Source organism: Pyrus communis, chromosome 9 (genome assembly GCF_041283825.1).
Source record: "Pyrus communis isolate YQ-2024b chromosome 9, ASM4128382v1, whole genome shotgun sequence".
NCBI lineage: Eukaryota > Viridiplantae > Streptophyta > Magnoliopsida > Rosales > Rosaceae > Pyrus > Pyrus communis.
In genome coordinates, this window is record NC_142573.1 from 28,568,719 (window position 1) to 28,593,536 (window position 24,818).

Consider the following 24,818-nt stretch of genomic DNA (forward strand, 5'->3'; position numbering starts at 1 on the left):
TGATGCTATGTTATTTTCGACTTTCTTCTACCTCCGAAGTCATAGCTAACAATCAACTTTCGAGTGCCAAAGAGCAGGACATGAGAATTTGGACTTATTGCAAACAGTGTGAGAGAATCATGGTGGTGATTATACTTTCACCCAAAGCGAAGAGCACCTTCATTGTTAACGTTATGCCAGACACACTATAATTGAGAGTCCATTTATCACTATAAGACCAAAAATTAATTTTTTTCATCGCACTTTACATGACAGACAAGGTCCAGATATCACTATAGAAAAGACCTACGGTTGGAAACTGCGGCCAAAATATCCACAGCCACACATAGGAGGTTATTCGATGCCATTGCCAAGACTTGGAAACCATCTTGCACTTTACCAAATCTTTTTGTGATTATCTACACAAATATTAAACAACGAATCCTCGCACCAACATAATAATAATAAGAAGAAGATGCCGCCACCAGTTTTGACAGAAAAACCCTACCTTACCCTACCCTAAAATGAATGAATGAATTCTGCAACTAAGTAATTAACAGAGCACAAGAGAAAGTTGTCATCGTCAATTCGCCATTTTCTTTCACCAGTAATGTAATCGTGATGCAATGTGAGAAGCTGTAAAGGGAAGTAGATCAATCTATTCTTAAGATAATTTTTTTTTTTTTCAAAGCCTCCTAATGAGTCCCTGCTCACCGTTCGGTGTTGTACTCTCTGTATCTCATTGACCAAATAAAACATGAGAAATCATTCTCAAACAAAAACAACGGCTAAGATTCATGACAATATGTTATATGGCTTGTTTGGTATCGTATTAAAAGTTTTTCATAATTTCTCAAGAACATTTAAAATTCAAAAACTTGTTTAGTATGAGATTCCAAATTATTTTTAAATTTTAATAATTAAAAAAGAAAAAAGCAAAGAGAGAAGGAGAAGAGAGAGCAGAGAGAGCAGAGAGACTTGGAGGGTAAGAGAGAGTAAGATAGGATAGAGATATAGAAAAATCAAGAGTGAGATGAGAGAGAAAAGTAGTGGGTTTAGGGTTTAAAAACTCTAAAATTCATTTTTTGTGTTATTCAAAAGTAGGTTAATTTTCAAGTTAGTTTTGAATTCAGTTTTTTTAAACAGATTAACCAAACATTTAAGTTGTAAAACTTAAAAAGTGTTTTTGAGTTTAAAAGTTAGATTTAAGTAGAATACCAAGTAGGCCCTTAATTATCCTCGTTTTGGTAGGACTAGGACTAGAAAACTCACAAAATTTCTTCATGCCTTTTCCATTTATTTATTTTTTTTTTTTTTAAAAGAGGGGACAACTTGTGGCAAGTCACGGTTATTTCAGAGGCTAAGAAGACTCATAGAGGCATTTCAGCCACCCCCTGGCCACAAGTTTGGCTTCCACACCAACAGTGGGTTTTGAATCCGAGACCTCCAATTTTTAGTTTGAATGAAGCCTCGCAATATGTCATTTACCACTTGATCACTAGCTCGTGGTTTTGTGCCTTTTCCCTTTGGGTTTGGGGAAATTGTGTCATTTGTAACACTTGTGTGAGTGATTAAAGAAAGAATCCGAATCCAAATAGTTTATCTTATAAGAAAAAAAATATATCAAAATTTAATTAACCAAATAAATGTAAAGTGGGCCAAGCCTAATGAGTATTAGATGTATAATGGGTTCTATATGTAGAACATGTGTATTAGGTGGGCCTAAGATCCTATCACGACCTTCGAGTAAGGGGTGGGCCTAGGTCGGGGCGGGCCCAAAATTGAAGGAACTAGATCGAACACGTTTGTAAATAAAACGGGATGGGACGGGGCTGGCTGAGGCGGGTTTTGAATTTTTCAAAATAGGACCCATACCTAACCCGGCCCATTGAAACGAGCCGGTTCCTACGGGTCCAAATCTTCACTCACGCCTAAGTCTGGTCTTCGTCTTCCAGTTCGTTCCCTTCCTCAACGTCTTCGCCGACACCTTAAGCAAATCCTCCAGTAACCCATTTGTTCATTAGACGATGCTCTCATTCAGTTGTTTTTAGATCTAGCTAGTGACTCTCTTCGAATAGTGGGTCGATGAGGTCCGACTTCTCAGCCAAATAGTGTTCTAGCATATCGTCTTCATCATTTTCCATTAACCATAAGACAAGATGGTTTCTTCATCAGATTGTGAACATAAAGCATTTCCTTCATAACAAAATTCAGTGATTTGAGTGATTTTGGTCTCATCAACATAAGACTACATAGGCTATAAGGAAAGAGAATCACCCTCAAAATCATCAGAATCGAAGTCAATCTCGTGCTCATCCTCTTCATTGGACCCTTAAGTGGTTGGAGCTGCACCTTTCTATGGAGGGAGAAAAGGCAAGCAAAATGGAAAAGTGATGGGGAAAGTGCAAAGAAAAAGATGGGAATGGAGAGCCAATAAAGAAAGAAAAGGAGCTCCTTTTGAGGTTTGTGGAGACAGAGAAAAATAGCTCCTTTTGTGGTGAGTGTGTTAGATATTCTGATAATTTTATGAGAATTGGGAGAAACGGGGCCCCATTTCCTAATGTTTTTGCACCCACCCCATCTCGATAACTTTGTGAACCCACCCTGTTTTGTCTTTACAAATTTTAGACCCGCCTCAAACCTCATGGAACCGGCCCGCCCCGCGGGCCTAGGGCCCGTTTGCCCACCCCTACTTCGAGTTGAGACAGCCAGTTTTATTTTAGTTTCCACCAAATTTCAAACAAATTTTAGCCATTTATGCAATCTAATGGCTCTAAGAACTCCTCACGAGCTTAAGTAAGTATCACCATCTTGTTTTGTGTCTTTCGGCTCTTTCTCTCTCCTATTTTTCATAAAATGTTCAATCCAACCACATGAAGGCTACTTAGTACTACAATCTAGTAGTATTTATCTTAATTTATAAGTGAAATGTTTTAGGTTCAATTACGCCAAAGATGAATTTAAACCATATTATTTCTAGTTCATCGTGCGAGGCTTAGTCCACCTCGACTCCCTTGATATAGATAATATCATTTAATAAAAAAAATAAATGAAAAATCATTCCCTAATAGCTAGTTATTAATTTGTAATCATGTTGATAATTATAGGGGACCAAGATTGTCTCCCCTTTCACTTTCCATCTCCTTCCATCCCCTCCTACTTTTTCAGGCATTGATTTCATGCCAAGTTAATTTAATACTCCAGATTTTGCCACCTCACCAACAACACTAAAGCATTTTTCAACCCAATTTTCCTGACTTTTTTTGCTGCCTCCCCCCTCCTATCTGCCTTCCCGGCTCTTCCAATTTTTCTGAACTTCACCTCCTGCCGATTCGATTTCTGGGTCACAATCACAACAAAGTTGATCATCTAAACTTTTGCACCTATATCCTTATTATAGCGCTGCATCTTTATTGGGTCTTCCCAGGTTTGTGTTTTATGTTCTTCCTTTTTTTTTTTTTTTTTTTTTTTTGCTTGTTTTTACCATAGGATTTGTATTTTCTTTTTTATTACGTGTTGGGGTCCTCTTTTTCTGATTGAACGTGTCCCATTATTTGTTTTTATAGAGTAATTGAGAACAATTTTAAAGTGTACAAAAGTTCTAGTACTGCTTCTCCTCCGTAAAGAAACAAAATTTGAGATGATGATTTTTTTCTCTTTTATATCTTTTTCTCTATTGCAGATAGGATGGAAAATGATTGATTCTGATGATTATAGACTTTGAGTTTGAATGTAAGCGGTGACCACTAGAGATGAAGAGAGGAAGCTAACTTATTGTTAATGCAGAAGTAGCTATGCCATACATAGAGATTGCATAGGCCAATTTATTGTTATTTTGGACTTCTTGAGTTTGCATTACCAAATGCTTAATTGAAATTTTGCTTCTATTGTAAGTAAAAGAGATTGTAGGCAAAGTTGTTGAGTTAGATAGGTTCGGATCTCGTTGGAAGCATGTATTAGTACTCCAGTCCAGGCTTATGTAAAATGTATTTTAGAAACAAAGGCAGATTGGAGGGGGAGGAAGGGCAGCAGAAAAAGTTAGGAAAGTTGGGCTTTAAAGATGTTTTAGTGTTGTTGGTGAGGTGTCAAAATCTTGAGCATTAAATTAACTTGGTATGAAATCCATGGTTGAAAAAGTAGGAGGAGATGGAAGAGGATGAAAAGTAGGAGGGGAGACAATCTTGATCCAATTATAGGGAGCTACTAACTGAGTCCTATATTGTTGAATTTGAATGCTGACACTAGTTTATCATTAATTTTTTGGTAAAGCACCAATTTATTGATTAGGTTTTAATTTCAAAAATTGAATGAACAAATATATGTTAGCATATATGAAAAGTGCGTATGATTAGGGTTTCTTAATAAAACCAAATAGTGTAGCAATATCATTATTGAAAAGACATGACTTTTGTAACGATGTGTGAATTTGATGATGGTGCTGGCCGCCTACTTATTTTCTGAATTTATGTGATTTCTTCAATCATGCATTCTTGGTTTTATGGTTATGAATGAATGTCGTTCAACACATTAATTCTCAAAATTCGCAAGTACATTACATAGAATTCTCTGACCTAATAGTTAAAAATTATAAGTTATAAGGTCAATTTTGAAATCAAATAAGACTATAAATGTTATGTCATTCCTAATGCACATCAAATAATAGTTCAATATAACTTTTTTTAAGTCAAATGTAGAGTAATATCTGACTTCCAGAGTCAAATGCAAAATCAAAGTCATATAAAAATTCTAATTTTATGCAAAATCAAAGTCACATATAAATTCTAATTTTATGAACCAAATTTAAAATTAAAAGTTATATTTGCCTCTTAACCTTTCATGTGCAGCAGGCATAGGTAAATTCTTTCAAGTTATATTTTAGTCAAACTAAAAAGTCGAACGAATAGACGTGGGCCGGGATTGGGCTTTATATATGTTTGCAATTTCAGCGTTGGAAATTTTCTCATCTCATCGACATGAATTACCATTCACACAACACGAGGTTTGTGATTGTGAGACGTAGAAAGATTGCAAATCGATATGCTGCTGAGTCTTGACTTGCCCGGGTGAGCTTCCCAGTGCTCAAAGTTAAAAAATTTCCAACGTCACAACCAGTTAGATATATTTTGAATTTACGGTTACAAGAAATTCATTTAATTCCTCAATATATTTTATTCAAATTTTTGTATATTAGTTTCTTTAACATGTTTAAGATTCAGGGTTGTGTACTTTTTTCTTGACCTCTTTTCATGATTATACAGTGTTCTTCGATAGTGGGCTACTCGTTCTGCTTAAACAGTTTTTCATATATTTTTTCAGCTTAAGTTAACTAGGGCCAAGTAACAAAACTCTTAGTATAGTAACCGTGCCCCTTTAATGTCGACAGATTCAATGTTCACCCTCTCAACCAACCTCGGAATAGCTACTCCCAGAAAAGGCAAACAATTTACCCCTAAGCATGTAGAGAAAGTACTCCCTACCTACCAAAAACAATTATTTGTATTCAACACGAACTGAAGCTAATTAGATAACAAGACAGCCATATATGCTTTTGCATCATCTGTATCTTACTCGGAAAGTATTTCTTTGATCCTCTTCTTTTTTATTTGCATTAGTGCAAGCTATGATGACTGCAGAGTATCCCCGCCTTCAGTTACACATCTTTTAAGCGTATCATGTTGTTGCTGCATTGTTAATTCTTTCAGTAGTTAATTCTTTCGCAAAATGTATATCTACAGATGCAGGCTGCTGCTGCATTGACGATACTTTTAAGGGAATGGTTCAAGACTTGATTTTGAAGATGGCTCCCAAGAAAACTGATCGGATCAAAGTCGAATTCTTGAAATCCGAAGAGGAGGAGACTTCCTTGTTCGGAGCAGCCTTGCTCTCAAGAGAATGTTCGGACTCCAATGAAGGAGAAATTGGGAGTATGAATGATGAAATTCTCAAGCTTTTGTGCACCGCCATGGCCGTCAAGTTGTCTTCCACGCAGTAGAATTACCTAGTGTCCCTCTCCAGGTCGAGATTTGCTAGGCTGCTGTTAATCTTTCAAGTTATTCAACTGGCCGTCCTAAAAAAAGTAGGGACAATAAAGCGACTGCGTTTATACTTCTAGATAACAAGATGACGAAAGAAGCTATTGAAAGGGTAGGACCCATCATTTTAACGCAGCTAGAAGTTGCCGTTGATGATGGTTTGGACGGCCAAGATTTCTTTATCCAAAACTATTATCCTATGTCTCTAGACTAACTCGACTGTCTAGGGCAATTAACATGGCGTTCATGTTGCTCGACATCACCAAGAATTGGACGAATTGAAGACATAATAGGCCTACTACACCGTCTAAGACTTGGTATCAACAAACATGCGAAACGGATCTAGTAGCTCGTGTTTGTTGATATCGAGTCTTAGATGATGTAGTAGGCATTTTCCGTCTTCTATTCGTCCGATTCTTGGTGGTGCAAGGAACATGAACACCATCTTAATTGCTCTAGACAGTTTAGGTAGTCTAGAGACGTAGGATGATAGTCTTGCATAAAGAAATCATGTCATCCATAAACATCATTAGTAATGGCAACTTCTAACTGCGTTAAAATGGTGGGTCCTACCTTTTCAATAGCTTCTTTTGTTGTCTTATTATCTATAAGTATAAATGCGGTTGCTTTCTTGTTTCCGTTCTTTTTACCACGGCCAGTGGAATAAATTTGAAAGATTAACAGCACCGCAGCCTTCCAAATATTGACATGGCGAGGGACACTATTGTAATTCTATTGCATGGAAGACGACTAGGCGGCCATCGGATGCTATTGTAATTCTGTTGCATGGAAGACGACTAGGCGGCCATCGGATGCACAAAAGCTTGAGAATTTCACCAGCCTACTCCCAATTTCTCTCTCAATTGAGTCCAGACATTTCAAGAATTCGACTTCGATCTGATAAACAATTTCGGGCCAGTTTTCTTTGGGAGACATCTTCAAAATCAAGTCTTGAACCAGATTGTGCTCTTGCAATTGAAAGTTTTGACAAATTCTTCCTTATGTTTCTTCAGCTTATGGGGTTTCAGATATTCGTCTACGAACATAATGGCATCTCCTTCAAACTCTACCTTCTCACCCATGTTTAAGAACTGAAGAATGTACTGCAGGTAGGTGTCTGCATTGTTCGTGGCGTGACCCACATCATCCCACCACCCATTGTTGCCTGCATATTGGTATGTCTTGAGAAACTTCAAGATGTCTGACTTTCGGATAGCTGGTTCAAGATAGAATTCGAATATGGGTTCTGCTTCTGGTTCGACATCAGTAGCAGCAGGGTCCTCCCACGGCTGTGATCTTGAACGTCTCGGTCTCTTCTTTGGAGGCAGCTCCTCCTCCGCCATAGAGTTGTTGGGGACGGACTGAAGAAGGATCACTAACTTTCTTTTTTTTGGAGACACGATGAGGAACTACTCTCAGAAGTTGGGTTGATTGTTGTTGTTCTTGGTATCTATGCTATTCAGAGATATGGATATAGGGGAGGTAGGTACGAAGTTCTGCATCTGACCTCTCCCTCCCCTCCTCTTTAGGCAGACATTTCAAAGAAGAAAAGTAAGAGCAAGTAAGGAAAATTTTGTGGTGCTACGAACTTATGCAAGGGCAGACTGATCCACCATCCATTCCTCTTGTTGACCTGTTCTCATCTGGGGAGTTTTCCGAGGGTGAAATTCAACAGTACAAAGACGAGTGAGTGTATTTAATTATTCTTGTAATTTACGCCATTTGAAAGTTGTTTGGAACTTTGGTAGAAGTTTATCATTCACCACTAGTTCAAGCGGCAGTTCCGCTCATGGGCCAGAATGTAACCCAAATTTCTCTAGTACTAGAATTGAAAAGGACCTGTAGTTTGAGGGACGATTAGGATGATCTATTACAAGTGCTGCTAGAGTCGTAATCAATTTTCATTTAATTTTTTTTTCTGATTTCGCTATAATGTTTCTGGGACTTTATTTGTATCAGCCTATCAGGTATCAGGGGGCAGCGGATGTCTTGTCCAGTGTTTTTTATGTATTATGTACACTGGTTGCTTCTCAATTAATTTTTTTTTTTTTAATCTAAAACTATTTTAAGTTTAGACATGTGATTTGATTCATATGAGAACACTAAATGTCTTTTCTCTCCAACAGTGCATAATGTGTGAAAGAGGAAGTGACAGTGAGGATGAGCTGTTTGTTCACCGCCCTATTGCTTTTAGATTGTTATTGGGACCGTTCTTAGAGAAGTTGATTTGAGTTGGGTGATTGCAGCTGCATGTTGCTCTCTGTTCTCGTTTTCCTCCGCCCTCTCCTTCTCCCAGACTCTCAACGAAAAGATATCTCCGAGTGGGTATTGAAATTGTTGAAACAAGAAATTACAGACTTCTCCTTCTGCGTGTTCCTAATACTCAGGCATCCTTCTATGGTCCCTACTGTCAAAAAGATTCCAAATCCAATCGTCCTTTACTTTAGAGGGAAGTTTTATTTGGCCTCAACTATCTTATTTTAACTTCCAACTTCTCCAGTAAACTTCCAAATTTGCCCTTAAATAATTAAGAATAAGGAAAAAAAAAAAATATTAGTTAGTAGTACTAGTATTGTGTTTGGAGAAGGAGCAAGCGGCAAGACGATTAAGCAACTAGTCTAGTCCAAGTCTAGCCTAGTGTTGTCTGTGTTGTTGGAAATGAACAGCAGATGCCATGGCTGGTAACGCCCATTCCATCTCTGCAGTAACTCCGACTCACTTTGTTTCATTTGTTAACTGGTATTCAGTGATTGGTAGCCTTTGATTTAATTTACGAACCAAATGTAAATGTGGGAATTGCAGATTGTTGGAATTGCAGTTTACAGTTCTCTTGTGGTGGTCTTCTACACATTCCTTGGATTTTTCCTCGGAAATAGAATCCTCGAAATCACAGTCCGTCTTTTCCTTTGTGGTACTTCACTCTACTCCACTCCTCTATCAATCCATATCAGCATATGACATCTCATATCCGAGTGAATTAATTTCCTTTGAAATTTGAAATGTCAATTTCAGGCTGTTTCGGTCATGTTTCTCCTCATAAGGTGCACAGCCACTGACCCAACTGACAGAACCAGCCTTAAGAAGAAGAACAAGAACAAACCTCAAGGTGGCAAAGGCCTTCCAAAGCTCAACTACGGCTTCCTTCTCGGGTAGATTGTACTGAGCTTCTTTAGGAGGGTGGAGAGGAAGATCCTCAGGACTTTTATAAGGAGAAGGTATCTCAATCCATGGAAGACCATCGCTCAGTTGGATCCTTTGCTCCCGTTTCCTTTTGTCCTCATAAAAGAAGAAGCTGTCTCTCCTAATTTAAGGGACGGCATCTCTTTCTGTGTGCTCTGCGACTTTGAGGTAAACAACGGATTAAATCCCCAATCCTAATCCGAGCTTAGATATCGCACTCTCATCGTATAATTTGTATTTACACAAGTAATTGAAATTCTGTTTTGCAGGTGAAAAAACACGGTAAGCACTGCAGACCTGCAACCGTTGTGTTGACACCTTTGACCACTACTGCCGGGTGAGAAATTGTTACAACTCCTTTTCCTCTCATTCAATTTAGAAACTCAAATATCAAGTATTTAGGATATGTTATTCAAAACTGAAAATAAAATTCAATTGTTCTTCTCTTCCCTTAAACAACTGAAAATAAAATTCAATTGTTCTTCTCTTCCAGTGGTTAAACAACTGCATTGGAAAAAAAGAACTACACCACATTCATTCTCCTTATGATTTTCCTTTTGTTATTGGTAAGTTACATTAATTGACAGCTCCCTCATTAGTATCTCGGTTTACATACAGCCTTCCCTAGTTTTGCATCTTCAGACTTCAGAAGGCATGCAAGTCTATTTGCAGCATGACTTATGGGATGAATTGCTATTCAAAGTTTCAGAACAACCAAAGGCTGTCCATAAGAACTGATAGTGATCCTCAGCCTTTTACCTCAACTAAGTAACAAGGCTTCCATGTCATCATTGACCCCTGGAGGCTGACGAAGAGTAAAGATAAAGCATCGATAGCAGCAGAGAAAGCCAGAGAACGGATTGTGAAACAGAAGCGGCCTACAGAAGAGGATTCATTGAAACCATTACTGTTAGAGACCAAATGTGGACCACTGATGATGAGCACAGATAAAGGCACGACCACTACTGTAGGATCAGGCTTAACACTTCTCATATCCAAAGGGTGGATGCCAGGGTCATCCGGCGGAAAGTTTTCAAGCCCAAGAAGGTGGGTTCCTAGTTCACTGACTATGTTCTCTGGCATTGTGCCCTCACCAAAGCACAAGTACCGAAACAACTTTGACTTGAAATTCATGGAGATGTCGAGGAAGCTGGAGACCTACATGTCAAGGCAGGTTCTATGTTCTGTTACATAGAAGGATGGGAGTGAGGCGTCCCCGAGATAGGGAAGATTGTGTTAAATAGAAATTGATTCTCAGCCTTTGAGAAAGCATCATTCGCCACCTGTGTGTGTACTCATGATATCTTATGTGGATTTTCTTGGTGATTAATGTGTATGCACGCTTAAAATTATTATACATCCCATTGCCATTGGATGTAATTCTTTTGAACACTACCCCCCATTGAATGCAACTTTAATTGAAATGAATTTCACTAAAATTTGGCTTCATCGCTGCGCTCTTGTGTGCAGGAAGCAACTGTCAACAGTTTTATTTTTCTTTTTATGCTAAAGTTACACTATATGCTTCATTGAAGTAAAAGAAAGCTAACTATAAATTAGAATGTTCATAAATCATTGGTGGAAGACTCCTATGATGTGAGTTTTCTGATGGTTTTCGACCCAGCAACATGAGACTTGTTTTGTTTTTTTCTTCTTTCCGAATTTCTGCAGTGTGCACTGTATTACTTGAAAAGCAAAGAGAAGAAATAATAGTGCACTCAATTATTATTTGTTACTCTGCACATATTTACAAGAAATATAATTTCTTAGTACCATCTTCCAAGGCACAAACCACAAATTGGCAACTGCGCTTAACATCTAATGTCGGGCATTATTTTCTCCATCCGTGCAGTGGGATGATGTACTGGGAAATGGAAAGAATCAAATTTGCAACATTCATAGAAGGCGACTTTCATTAAATCTACCAAGATAGCCACCGAGCACCTCTGTTTTGATTACTGGAAGAAATCCATATGTCATCAGATAGAGAGTAACAATCTGAATAATGCCGTGGGGAGAGATTCTCCTTGAGAGGCGCACAAGTTTCTGGAGAAACTAGGTTGGAATATCCTTGAACAGAAGAGCATTTCCATGGAGATTTTGAGGTCACGTTAAGGGTAATATTAGATAGGCAAATGTTCAGAAAATTTTCACCTTCTAAACCCTCTAGGAGACCAGCAGTTTTGATATTCTCTCCTATGATATCTTTAAAAGTAATTCGCTCTACATTAGGGAGGGCATTTGGGTCGTAAAACTCATCTGGGTGTTCCCCATACTGACTGGTGAACCTTAAAGCTATGCCTACACCATCCAAGTTCATGTTTGATACATATATATTTCTCACATAACCACCCCTTCCTGGGGAGGTCTTTATCCTGATACCTGTTTTAGAACCAAAAAAGTGGAGGTCCTCTACATGAACTTCTGACACACCTCCTGACATCTCACTTCCAATTGCAATTCCAGCGCTTGTTTCAGTTTTACCGGTAATCCTGTGAATGATGATGTTTCTACTGGGTCGACCATATGAAATTCCATACTCATCCCACCCACTTTTGATGGAAATCAGATCATCACCAGTGCTAATATAACAGTCTTCAATGCACACATTATCTGAAGAATCTGGATGCATTATAATGGATGGGTAAGAACAAATTTGTTTGCTTGTAGTTTACAACTGCTAAATGAAGGTAGAATGAAGATTAAAGTTGATGCAGTTGGTCAGAAATGAAAGTGATATTATGTGCTTTTTTGACACTCAGACATTTTCAAGTGGGAGAATGAGGAAACGATGACAGATAATACGGTTTTCACATGCAAAACTCTGATGTTTTCCATGCTCTAGAGTCTATACTGAGAAGTTAAACAAAACGCCCCATAGCCTTTTACAAGTACTTTTCAAGTTTTGATATTTATGTGACAATCAACCATTAGTGATTCGCACTTCTAATTGCTTAAACTAAGAAAATGTTATCTTCATAATGAAAAGGAGATTCTGGTGATTCACCTGGATCAATCCCGTCTGTGTTTGGAGACTTGAGAGGAGCAAGGATTGTCAGATTCTGGATAGTTACATGGCTGTTCAATCAGAAAAAATAGCCTCAACTCCTCACTCTAATTCATAGAATCTTTACCCTTTTCCATAGTATTCATATAATACTCAAAACACTTGAAATCTACCAAGCAAGGAAGAAAGATGATATTCAATCCTTGCGGATAAATCATAAAACTAACCTGCAATATACAGGGTGAATGGTCCAAAATGGTGAATTTAGGAAGGTCAAGTTTGAGATGACAACCCCAGTTGAGTTTATCAACTCCAACAAATGGGGCCTCGTATAATTCAGGGTTTTGCTATGGAACCAATCCCACCAGATGCTACCTTGGCCATCAATGGTACCATTATCACCTGCATGATAGAGCAGCAACATCTACAAATCAAACAAAGTGTATGTATACCAGAGATGATTCATCATCAAATACTACCAACCTGTTATGATAATGTCTGTCAAATCGCATCCATAGATGAGACTTCGATGTCTTCCTCCTGCCAACTCCCTTCCTCGACCGTATGATGGTAATGGTTCAACAATTGGCCAATCATCAGATTTCTGAAACATTACAGAAGAAGTTACTCAGTATTATGAGCTAAAGTATTTTTAATGGCCACAAGGTCAAAACAGATAGCAGTGCCCTATTGGAATTGGAGTTCAACTCTTATCTGGAAAGGAGACTGAAGATAATGTATACTTTTGGGACTAGCAATGAGCCAATAATGATCACAATAATTAAGCTATCCTGAATGCACAATACACTTGGCAATTTCTCACTAAGAACATTTCAGAATTCTGGCAATAAGCTTAGTATGGACACTAGTGATATATAGGATTGTGACATACGTTCTATTGGAAGATTACGTATGGTTGTAGCTGCCACCTTACCAAGTTGTTAGGGTTGTGGTTACCAACTTACCAAAAGATTTAAAAGTTATTTTTCCTTTCAATCACTCGTGGAGATATTAGGTATGGCTTAAAGTATGGAGAGGGTTGTAGCTGTTCATTTCTCCTACTTTCTTCCATATATGTATTCTTGTCCATTGTAAATCTTACACAAAGATCAATATACAACTTCTTTTATCAAAATTGACACGTTCCTACAATACAATATACTGAGGAGTCTGTTTTAGTTTAATTACAACAAATGAATAAAAAATGAGCCAAACCTGCTGACAAATGTACCGAGAGAGGGCTAGCATCAACCAATCAGGTTGCATTGTCTTTGTATGTGTGTGTGTGTGTGTGTGTGTATTGCAAAATGCAAGCATATTCACAAATTTTTGTTGAACTGTTTGGAAAGAAGGTGAGCGGAAGATTACCGTTGATCCAAGAATGACAGCGTCCTTATCCAACCAGAGGGTTAGATGACTGATGAGACGGAAGCTTCCTGTCAACCAGCGGCCAGCAGGGACAAAAAGCTTGGCCCCACCCTTGCGTGTGAAAGAGTTGAGATAGAAGACGGCATTCTGAAAGGCTTTTGTGTTGAGAGTGACCCCATCTCCTACAGCGCCAAATTCAGTGATGGCGACACTGTGAGGTCGAATTTCCCCTGAGTTGGCCTGATTGCTGCACTGTGGGCTGCCTTTGACAGACGACGGAGCAGCAGCGCCAAGCAATGCAAGTAGCAGAAGCACGTCCACCACCTGAACACACGTAACTTTGACTTTGAGATGAATCTCAATAAAGAGAGCATTTAGCATGCTAAGAATTGGTATAATTTGATGTTGAAGTGAGTCACAAAGGAACCAAAGGACGGAATTTGATGGTTTCTCTCAAACAAAATTATAAGGAACTGACAGTGACAGTGAGAGTGGAAGAAGAAGAAGAAGATGTCGTCGTCCTCATCATAGCATAGCATATGAAGGAAGGAAGGAGATGATCCAAGCAGCTTCAGCTTCCCAGCCTTTCCTTTCCTTGTGACTTGTGAGCAGAAGAAGGAAGGAGATCACCACCCCCACCCAAAATTAAGAGTATAATAAGAAACTCACTGAAATCTCCATGGATATGTGCTCATCTGCTCAATTGCACTTTTCAATTCATGTCATCATGTGACATTGGATACCGACAAAAAGTGAGTATTGTAATTGTAGCTACCGATGGATGCCTTTTCTTTTCTTCCCCGTTTTGTCAATATTACTCTTTACTTGCTCCAAATCCAACTCTCCTTCCCTTTTACTTTGTAATTCCCTCAATTTTATTAGTTTTGGGTTTCTTTCTCCCTTTCTTCTGAAACAAGAGCCTTTGAAAAACTTGCCAACCAAACCGATATCATATTTTCCGTTCATTTATTTTTTCCAACTCTCATATGAGTCATAACAAAATACATATAAACAAATAAGACGATACACAGTTTTCCATTTGTATCTTTTCCGTTTCGTTCGATGCACTTAAAAAATGACGTTACATACTCTTTTTCTTTTAACAAAGTTATTATGAAAGATGTTTTTAGAGTAACAAACAATTAATCGTTTCTTAAAATAAAGGAGAGTTTTCCCGGCCTCCGGAAAGAATGGATTACCGTAGCTTACCATCAATTGTCTCTTTAAATCAATTTAAATAAAAATAATAATAAAAATAAATAAATAAAAGAGAGAGACATGACAACAAATTATTATTAGTAGCATCTTGGGCTTGGCTTCCGAGTCCACAAGCCTTTTTTTATCTGTTTCTGTAGGTCCAAAGCTTGGCGCTTCTATTAGGGCACCCACCCTTTCTTCCTTATTTCCGGTTTTGCTAAAACCTTAAGCAGCCTAGGCTGGTTGAGGTTTTTCGTCGAGCGGTCGGTGTGCGTAAACATGCCGCCCAGAAACAAAAACTCTCAAGGGCATTCCAAATCTGCCTTTCTCCCTCAAGGCCAAGAGTACGTGCCTCCTTTCTCCTTTGAGTATTTGATGCGTTTTGAGATCCAATTATTTTCGACAAATCGATTGTTAACAACTTAATCTCTGCTAAATATGTAGCTTGTATGAAGGGGAACGTCTCGATCGTCTTCTCCAGCAAATTCAGAGGTCAATAGCTTTAAACTTGTGTGAGACTTGTCATCATTAACGACAACATTAGTCTAATGCTTTTTTTTTTTTTTTTTTTTTTTTTTTTTTTTTTTTTGTAACACAGAAGAATAGAGTCAGCAAGACTTGAGGATGGCAAGTCATTACCAGAAAAGATATGGTTCAAGGTTTGTGTATCTTCTGTTTGATAAGGTGTCTTTTTTCTTTCCGTTATTTAATTGACGGGAAGGAGATTCGAAGTTGAGCTATCTTCCAACACTGCGACTGCGAGTAGAACGAAATAATATTACTTAGAACAAGTTTGATAATTCATAAAATTGAATAATTGTATTATGTTTGTAGAAACTATTCGCAATAGGGGTGAATGACGTGACTCGCGTGCTTGAACGTATGCTACCAACAGCAAGAGCAAGCAGCTTGGCAGGTAAAGCAGCATACATTGAGCTTCAGGCTGTTGTGGTCGCATCTGATTGCAATCCACGATGGCTGTCAAAGCACCTGCCAAGCTTGGCTCTTTCAAGGAAGGTCCCAGTCATCTTTCTCAAAGATAACAAGGGAGCTTCATTGAGATTGGGTCAACTTTTCAAACTTAAAACAGCCATTGCCATGGGAGTTAAGGTAGCCCTTGTTCTACTTCCTTTAAAACGCATTCAGTGCTCCAACATAAGCCATTTCCTTTGAATTGTACGTTCTTCTGTTTTGCAGGCTAAAGGAAATGCCATCAATCTACTTTTTGAGGAGATCCTTAGTGGTAATACAATGCAACTCAGTGTCGGAAGTAAATGCCTCAACTCTTCTCAAATGCTTACCACAACACAAGGAAAAGTCCAGAGATGAGCCTCCTGTGTATATAGATGTTGAAGACAACAGATGCAGGTGCTGTTTCTGTTTGAGAGACTATATTGTATCCATGTATGCCTGATTATGCAGTTAACTTGTTATGATGAACCCAATGAAAGGAACAAAGATACAGTAATCTTGTAATTTCTATAAGGTTTTTTTATTCAAAATGGTCATTGAGATTTGCATAACACATCACTTTGGTCCTTGAGATTGTCCACCATCCATTATTTTGGTTATTCTGTTAAAAACTCCATTAAGTGTCCCGGAGCTCTTTGCCGAAAGTTTGGGCAATTTTCAAAGCTTTGTAACTCAATTGTTTCTTAACCAAATTCAACCCATAATATATCAAAATAAAGATAGGAAAGTGTAGAACAAAATTATTCCCATTTGGAAGCCCAATGGTTGCCCAAGACGGTCAGAAAATAGCCTGAAAGATAACTGGTCAGCTGAAAAACTATAAAACTCGCTGAAAATTAGGTAAATTTTAAACATTCATAACTTTTTCAATACTCAACGAAATCAAGTGATTCGAAAATGAAAATCATACTTCTCGACAAGACGAAGAGAATGGTACCTTTCTCAAAGGCTAACTCATTGTGATTTGGCCGAAAAACGACTCGAAAGTGGCTGTCTTGGTCGTCGAGTTAGCCATTTTCAAGCTATTTTCCGACCAAACCATGACAAGATAGCCGTCGAGAAAGGTACCATTCTCTTGGTCTTGTCAAGAAATATGATTTTTGTTTTTTATATCACTCGCTTTCGTTGAGTATTGAAGAAGTTAATGAACGTTTAAAATTTACTTAGTTTCCCGCGAGTTTTCCAATTTTTCCTCACCTTTCAGGCTATTTTCCAGCTATCTCCGGCAACTATTGGACTTCCAAATAGATATAATCTTGTTCTACACTTTCTTATGTTCATTTTGATATATTATGAGTCGAATTTGGTTAAAAATGATTGAGTTACGAAGCTTTGAAAATTGCTCAAACTTCCAACCAAGAGCTCCGGGACATTTAACGGAATTTTTAGCAGAATGATCAAAATAATTGATAGTGGACAATCTCAGAGACCAAAATGATATGTTGGGTCATTATTACTCCTACCATTTGTGACAACTTTTCCCGAATTCTTATCCTCTCTTTGGTCGTCATCCTTCTTTACCATCACCGGCTGAAACTGCGAAATAATGACACCAAAACAAAACCAGAATTGGAATACTAGGTATATTTGACAAACATGTTTCTTATGAAAAAGTTTTTAAGTGACAATTTGATGCACACCTGGTATATGGAATATATAACATTTCTTCTAATCTGTGCCATCATCTCCAAGAAAAGATTATACCCTTCAAGCTTGTATTCGATAAGTGGATCCCGCTGAGCATATCCACGTAAACTGACTGCTTGTTGAACAAACTTAAGTGCTTGTAAATGCTCCTTCCACAGGCGATCAATATTGCTCAAAACTAGGAACCTTTCAGCATCCTTCGTCAAGCCTGGTGCTTTGCTCTCAATAATATCCTGATACGTGCAGTTCAACAACATTGATAATCAAAATTTTATGCCTTCCAGAAAACTGATATCAAGCAAGTAGTAATCCAAAATAAAGTTCATACATGTTCTTAACAAAAGGCTTGCAGTTGCAGCAATCAACAGTTAGTATAAGTACTGGGTTTTCTAAGAGAGTTCAAAAACTCAGCTTCCTGTAACTTCATGGTAGGATTAGAAAGAAATGAAGACGCAACTTACTGTTGAAGTTTCTTGATGATCACAGAGAATGGAAGATGCAACTTACTGTTGAAGTTTCTTGATTAGCTTCTCAAGATCCCAGCTTTCTTTTGAAGCATCTGACCCAATATTTGCCTATTCACCATACAAATTTTGATTTCATTTAACAGACCCAAGAATCAGATATAGATTGACTATGCAAGGCATCTATATAGGAACAAATTTATCAAAAAGAATTTTGTTTAGCACACGTACCTCCAAGACATCATCCATTGTTAGTTCAGCATATTCAATTAAAAGTGATTGGAGATTGTCAGATTCAAGGGCTCGTCTTCTTTCCGTATAGACACGGTCTCTCTGGCTGTTTAACACTTCATCAAACTCAAATAATTGCTTTCGAATATCAAAGAAATAATTTTCCACTTTCCTTTGAGCTTCGTCTAGTGCTTTGGTCAGCATCTTGGACTCAATTGGTAGGTCCTCAACTCTAAAAGCTCTCATTAAACCCTACAAGTTGGAATACCGATCATTCTTTAGCAGGCCTATAGAAGCATTAGCAATTAGATACCCAGAACCAAGGTGTAAACCTGAATACGGTCTCCACCAAATATATGAAAGATGTTATCTTCAAGACTTAAGAAGAACCGAGAGCTTCCAGGATCCCCCCGCCTTCCAGTTCGACCACGCAGCTATATAGATACAAATTACTGAAATCAATTTCGAGAAATACTCATTGGCAGGAAATCTCCCATGCCAACGTTGAGAAAATAAGGAACTTAAACTAAAAAGAGGTTTAGTTAATTGAAGACACTATAACTAATCTTTCCAAGACTTGAACCTGATTATCGACTCGACGAGATTCATGGCGTTCTATCCCCACGACATGAAGCCCACCAGATGACACAACCTGCCAGAAATTAGAAATATAAGACATCAGCACTAAGAAAGTTGAGGAAAATCTATTTCGCCAAACAAAACTGACCTTCTTTCGTTCTTCCTCTGTGTAGACCTTATATTCTTTAACAATTTCTAGAAAGGCACTCCGTAGTTTGGCTATGACTTGGTCCTCAGCAGGGCCCTAACAAATGCAAAGATTTAATAGTCTATTATAGCAAGAATAAGCTTCAGCTAAGCGACAAAGATTCACCTTTTCACAAGAATAAGATAAACGCTCCTCTGCTTCAAGCTCATTTAATGACCTCTGACCCCACGTTTCAACAGCTAACTATACAGCTTCCTCAGCCAACTTGGTCTTTTCATTGGATAGTTTGCATGGAAACAGGTTTTCATTAACCTGAAAAAATCATTTTGAGTTTCAAGATAATAAATACATTGAACAGTGCGATTTTTTCATATCTGAACTTTTGTACCTGTAAGTGAAAACCAGTAACAGACGACCAAAAAGAAAAACATACCTTCCATGATTTCTTTGGGGGAAGCTTTTTCACTGACACATAACCACCTTCTGTTAGTTTAACAACTCTGCAAGAACAAAAAAGGTAGTATGAAATGTATGCTTTAACCTTAGATAACTTACAGAAGAAAACACAAAACGGCCTGCAGATATTTAAAAATCAAACATTGTAAATGTCAGAATACAAATCCCCATGAAACACACCCACATAAAATCAGTGGAAATCGATTCTTCTTTCAATCCAAGTTATTCTAAATACTCTAAATATGTTTCCTAGGTGTTAAGTCCAAGTTTCGAACATGTTAAGCACTAGGATACAGACAGGATGGCAAAGGACGTAAATGTTTATAGAAAAAGAAAATAAAAACAATAATCTTGAAGCTCGGATGATATCTTGGCATAAGCATCTCACGTAGCTTCAGCCTTGCCATGAATTCAGCATTCCCACCAAGGATAATGTCAGTTCCTCAACCTGCCATATTGGTCACAATAGTCACTGCCCCTAGACGACCATTTTGTGCTACAATTTCTGCTTCCCTCTCCACATTCTCTGGTTTTGCATTGAGAACCTTCCGGAAATCATAAATATAATAAATTTCCTCTCATAAAGCACATGGTGTTCTACAGTTTCTAAATAACATTATCCAAATTTAAAAGAAACAAAATAAAGTGAAGATTAACTTCACACCCAGTTGGTCTTCGACAAATTAATAGTACAAAATCTGTAAGTAATGAACTTAAATAATGACAGAGGAGACCACACCTCATGGGGAATTCCAACTTCTTGCAATTGCTCAGACAATGAGTCACTCTGCTCAACACTAGTTGTACCAACAAGTACAGGATGACCTGTCTTGTTCATCCTAGAAATCTCTACTACAACAGCTCGCCATTTTCCCTTAGTTGCCCTGAAAACTACATCAGATTCATCCTCAGAAAGAGATTAAAGATTTGATAAGAAACTTGATTGTACTAATTATAGTTAAAAAAAATATAAAAAAAAACTATCACCCTCTTATGCAAATCTACCTATATTTTTTATACATGGTAAGCAAATCTAATTACTGAACCACTTATATGCATATCTATAAAAAGATGGAAATACGAGTAAATATTAGTAGTACCATTTGTATAGTTTAGTAGTACTGTTTTATAATGGCAAGATAAAACAGTATAGGATACCTTTCTAACCATAGGCTTGTTTGTGGGAACAATTTTAACTTTAAGCTTGTATATACTTTCAAATTCTGTGCTTTCAGTTCCTGCAGTGCCAGTCATCCCGCAAAGTTTTGGGAACTGTAATAGGTAAATAAATAAGTTTAAGAGGATAAATTCCCATAAATGTGACACCTATTCAGATGAGAGATAGACTGCTCCAACCTGGAGAAAGAAATTTTGGTAGCCAATTGAAGCAAGTGTCACAATTTCGTTTTGAATGGGCAGACCTTTTGCTTCAACTGCTTGGGGAAGTCCGTCACTCCATCGCCTCCCCTAAATGATAAATAATAAGCCACTATAACCTGTCCCTTGAGAGATTAAGAAATACCCTAAGTTTTGCACCCATATTTTTCATACATCTAATTCTGTGATAGAGAAACACTTTCACCAGATTATCAACATGACTACTTTATTTTGCACACAAGATTGCAAATCATTCAGTTATAGGCTATGGCATCATCACAGGATAGTCAATATTGCAAAGTTGTTGAGAAAAGTCTACATGAAATATGTTCTGTCCGATGGTAAGTAAGAACTGACACACTGGTATATAATACTAGTAATAAACATAATCACCTGCATAACTCGACCTGTAAACTCGTCAACAATAAGAACCCCTTTTCCATGGATGATAAAGTTTACATCTCTAAGAAAGAGTTCTTTCGCTTTTATTGCATTCAGAACATAAGATGCCCACTGTTCTCACGGATCATACGGATCATATAGATCTTTTACACCAAGAATCTCTTCTGAATCTTCATAACCCTGTTCTGTGAGCAGAACTGTTTTCATCTTTTCATCCACCTGCAACAAAAACCTCAGTAAGAATATACTATAAGATCTGCTTTATCATTCATGGGTTCCGGAATTTATGAAAACCTCCAGATAGAGAAACTTCTGCATTAAATATACAAAGCAGTCTTACAGTGTAATGTATTTCTCGCTCAAATACTGCACCAATCTTTGCAGCTTTATAATACCGATGGCTAGGCTATTCTGCAGGTCCAGATATAATGAGAGGTGTCCTTGCTTCATCAATAAGGATGGAATCAACCTCATCAATTACACAGTAATTGAAATTCCTCAAGACAAGCCCCTCCACACTCTGTACATGCCAAGAAATACATTCAGCCAAAATAATATAGTTAAATTATATCTTGAATGGATTGAAATTATACTCAACTAAATAAAATAATACAGAAATAGAAAATAATGCAAGAATTACTTTCCGTAGCCAGATTATCTCTCAAGTAATCAAAACCAAGCTCAGTGTTGGTAACATATGTGATGTCACATAAGTAATTCTCCCTTCTTTGCTCGCTTGTCATATTCTCTGCTCACAGTAACATCCAGTTGTTCGGTAACTCTTCCAATCTCAATTAGCAAGCAAACAATATGTAAAAACAATATCCAGCGACACTTTAAATTCAATATCCTTGCTAATAAACGTTTCAGTATACTTGCAAATAAACAATAAATCACCAAGAACTAAGCTCTAAAAAGGTTTTACATTATCTAATTTTGAAACATTAAGTGGCACAGCATTAAAATGAAGTAGACTGGTGGTGAATAAACTTGCAAATTGCAGGTAAAGTGAGGCATGAAGCACTTAGTACTTGCAGAAGCAGACGTACTCAATCGACCAATCTCCAAGTTCCTAGTAGTTAGTCTTGATCCGAAATACAAACCAATAGAAATGCAGATTGAAGGAAATGGAATGCAGGGTACGTATAAGAAGGAGACATACGTTGGATTAGGCCAACCTTCAATCCAAGGAAACGAGGAACCTGGCCAACCCACTCACAATCCCGCCCGGCCAGATAATCATTGACAGTAACAACATGAACTCCTTTTCCAATTAATGCATTCAAATATGTTGGTAAGATAGCAACAAGGGTTTTTCCTTCTCCAGTTCTCATTTCAGCTATTTCCCCCTTATGAAGAACATTGCCACCTAAATGATCAAAAAGTAAGATCCGATAAGTAAAGGCATAATACGCATATTTAAGCACCTAGCAGAAGTAAACAAAGGCGTCCTTCCTGTTGAGACAATGGGTGATATAAGCAGAAATGTTCTTCCATTTGAGTATCTCAACCAATACCAACAATAATATAACAAATGAAATGTCACGCATACGTAGCAGGCGCCGAATTAAATGTTCATTCATTTATTTTGACAGGACGAACTGACAATATTCAGATAGATAGTATGTAAGGGAGTGGAGGACATCTACCTATGAGTTGGACATCAAAGGGACGAAGGCCTAAAACCCTCTTCGAAGCCTCCCTTACGACGGCAAATGCTTCCTGGAATGGGAGGGCTTCTTTAGTTATAATATTCTCTAACAAAATATATAACAGAAACTATAAAATGGAAACCAACAACTGAGAAACATCCTCGGACTGAGCAACAAGCACAATCCAGAACACAAAACCCATGTTTTAATTCCTACGTTAGAGAAAACCAAAATGTTAGAATTTATGAAAGAACATAATACTGACAGGTAAAAGGGAATCCAAAGACTCTCCCTGCTTGGCGCGTTCTTGAAAGAGGCGCGTCTTCTCCCTCAGCTCCGAATCGGAGAGAGTAGACATCTGAGCTTCCAAGCTTCCTGGTGGACTCACCAGTGTCGCTTCCCTCGAAAATCCAACCAAATAAACCTCCCAACGAAGCCACTGCTTGCATTCTTCGTCTTCTTCGGATCACCGTTCTCGATGTTTGGGGCATTTGGAAAGTTCTTCCGCTGAAAAAGGAGGAACCCAGCTGCCAGTTTTTGAGGATGAGGGTGTGGGAAGACTTGGAGCATAGAGGTGACAGTTGATGATGTTTCACCAGAGGAAGAGGCGCCATCGCCATTATTCCTTGAGGTTGTGAATTCGGGGAGGGATTCAAATGGTTTCAGTCTTTTTAGGGGAGCGGTAGGATTTTAATGGGTGTAGTAGGATTTTAAAGGATTTTAAATGATTCTAAAAGACTTTATAGTACTTACATTACATTGTGTGCTCCAGCCCGAGGGATAGGCGTAGGCGCAGGAACAGAGCCAAAGAGCACGAGTGGTGAAGCCCATAGTGTGTTGGTGAGCGAGCCCGAGCAGGCCCAAGGGAGAGACTCATGGAGAGTTGCCAGCCTGAGAGTCCAGAGTGGGTTTGATGCAAGGCTAACGTCGCCCTAACGTCAACCACATTTTGCTTCTGTTTTGCGTCAGCCGTTGGGGCCCGCATGCCTAGGCCTTCGTCAGTGACCGTTGGAGGTCATGTGGCGCCTCGGCGTCCGTTGGATCTCAACGATTATTTGTTTTAAACCGTTGGATTTCCAACAGTAATAATAATTTTAAAACCTTATTTATTTAAACCGTTGGATCTAAGATCAATGGTCCACGTTATTCATCTTTATAAATTTAAAAAAAAAACAATTTAAAAATCAGAAATCTTACCGTTGTGCCACATGGCACAATCTGGAGTGTTGGAATTCAATTTTTTTTAATCCAATGACAGAGATTAATTAAGTGAATAAAATTTTTAAAAAAATGTAAAAAATTAATAAAAATCCGAAAAAAAAATTTGAAAAATAAAAAAAAATGATTTACTTTTCTATAAATACCTTCTCATTATCTTCTACCTTACACCACAATTTCATATTTTCTCAACTACTTTCAACCACATTCCTATCTTTCTCTTAAAGTTTCAATCTAGTTTTTTTCCAACAAAATGACTACTGATGCAGGTATGAATTGCACTTATTGAAGATGTTGCGTTGTGTACTAACTAGGTTGAAGTTACTCATGATCCTCTTACGGGTAATGAGATGCAGTTGCGAGAAATGTGGTGTCTTATTCATACCAATTTTCTTGAGAAAATTGGTGGAAAAAGAACCAAAGAATCGATGTCCAATCGTTGGAAATTACTTAGCTAATCGTTTAGTACATGGAGAGACACCTTGGCACAAGCTAGTAGTAATCTTCGAAGTGGGAAAATTTAGTGGATTAGGTAAACAATATATCATTTATTTGTTTGTACTATACCCAAATTTACATTATAATTATTTGTTTATATTATTTATTTGTTAGCTACTTTGATTATACTTATTTGTTTGTATTATTTATTTGTTACCTACTTTTATTATAATTATTTGTTTGTATTATTTATTTGTTACCTACTTTCATTATTACCTACTTTCATTATAATAATTTGTTTGTATTATTTATTTGCTACCTACTTTCATTATAATTATTTCTTCTCCCGCATTGCGTAGGAACTTCAAGCACAAGTTTGGTATAATGTCAAAACCAAAAGCAAAAACAAATCATTCAACCGGTGGGAATGTTGGAATATTGTCAAAGATTGTACTAAATTCAAAGTTGTGT

At 37.7% G+C, this 24,818-nt stretch overlaps 2 protein-coding genes and 2 pseudogenes across 6 annotated transcripts; 2 read left to right on the forward strand and 2 right to left on the reverse strand.

Annotated features, from left to right (window-relative positions):
* The first annotated feature begins 4,746 nt into the window (after positions 1-4,746).
* LOC137740793 (protein S-acyltransferase 18-like) lies at positions 4,747-10,615 on the forward strand (annotated as a pseudogene). The gene is made up of 6 exons (XR_015967053.1): positions 4,747-7,697; positions 8,138-8,922; positions 9,024-9,359; positions 9,461-9,528; positions 9,685-9,757; positions 9,820-10,615. The product of XR_015967053.1 is annotated as a protein S-acyltransferase 18-like (transcript).
* Positions 10,616-10,891: 276 nt separating this feature from the next.
* Positions 10,892-14,495, reverse strand: LOC137739636 (Pectin lyase-like superfamily protein). 3 transcript variants are annotated; one of them, XM_068479277.2, is made up of 6 exons: positions 14,045-14,495; positions 13,567-13,890; positions 12,682-12,802; positions 12,426-12,600; positions 12,199-12,269; positions 10,892-11,813 (listed from the first exon to the last, which is right to left on the reverse strand). In XM_068479277.2, exons 1-6 carry the CDS (start codon positions 14,093-14,095, stop codon positions 11,113-11,115), a joined length of 1,443 nt encoding a protein of 480 aa, XP_068335378.2. In that variant the 5' UTR covers positions 14,096-14,495; the 3' UTR covers positions 10,892-11,112. The 3 variants fall into 3 exon arrangements, with proteins under 3 accessions (XP_068335378.2, XP_068335379.2, XP_088555883.1); XM_068479278.2 differs by having other exon boundaries at positions 14,236-14,493; XM_088699757.1 differs by lacking the exons at positions 13,567-13,890; positions 14,045-14,495 and adding an exon at positions 13,414-13,560.
* A 422-nt stretch (positions 14,496-14,917) lies between these two features.
* On the forward strand, positions 14,918-16,288 carry LOC137739907 (Ribosomal protein L7Ae/L30e/S12e/Gadd45 family protein). The gene is made up of 5 exons (XM_068479654.2): positions 14,918-15,107; positions 15,208-15,255; positions 15,362-15,422; positions 15,598-15,873; positions 15,961-16,288. Exons 1-5 carry the CDS (start codon positions 15,043-15,045, stop codon positions 16,090-16,092), a joined length of 582 nt encoding a protein of 193 aa, XP_068335755.2. The 5' UTR covers positions 14,918-15,042; the 3' UTR covers positions 16,093-16,288.
* Positions 15,521-23,385, reverse strand: LOC137739908 (protein translocase subunit SecA, chloroplastic-like; annotated as a pseudogene). The gene is made up of 20 exons (XR_015966417.1): positions 22,957-23,385; positions 22,689-22,761; positions 22,202-22,408; positions 21,684-21,787; positions 21,380-21,559; positions 21,031-21,258; positions 20,617-20,727; positions 20,419-20,532; positions 20,000-20,167; positions 19,619-19,805; positions 19,238-19,302; positions 18,970-19,116; positions 18,805-18,900; positions 18,661-18,729; positions 18,410-18,511; positions 18,078-18,329; positions 17,890-17,957; positions 17,376-17,615; positions 17,199-17,271; positions 15,521-16,173 (listed from the first exon to the last, which is right to left on the reverse strand). The product of XR_015966417.1 is annotated as a protein translocase subunit SecA, chloroplastic-like (transcript).
* Positions 23,386-24,818: the final 1,433 nt, after the last annotated feature.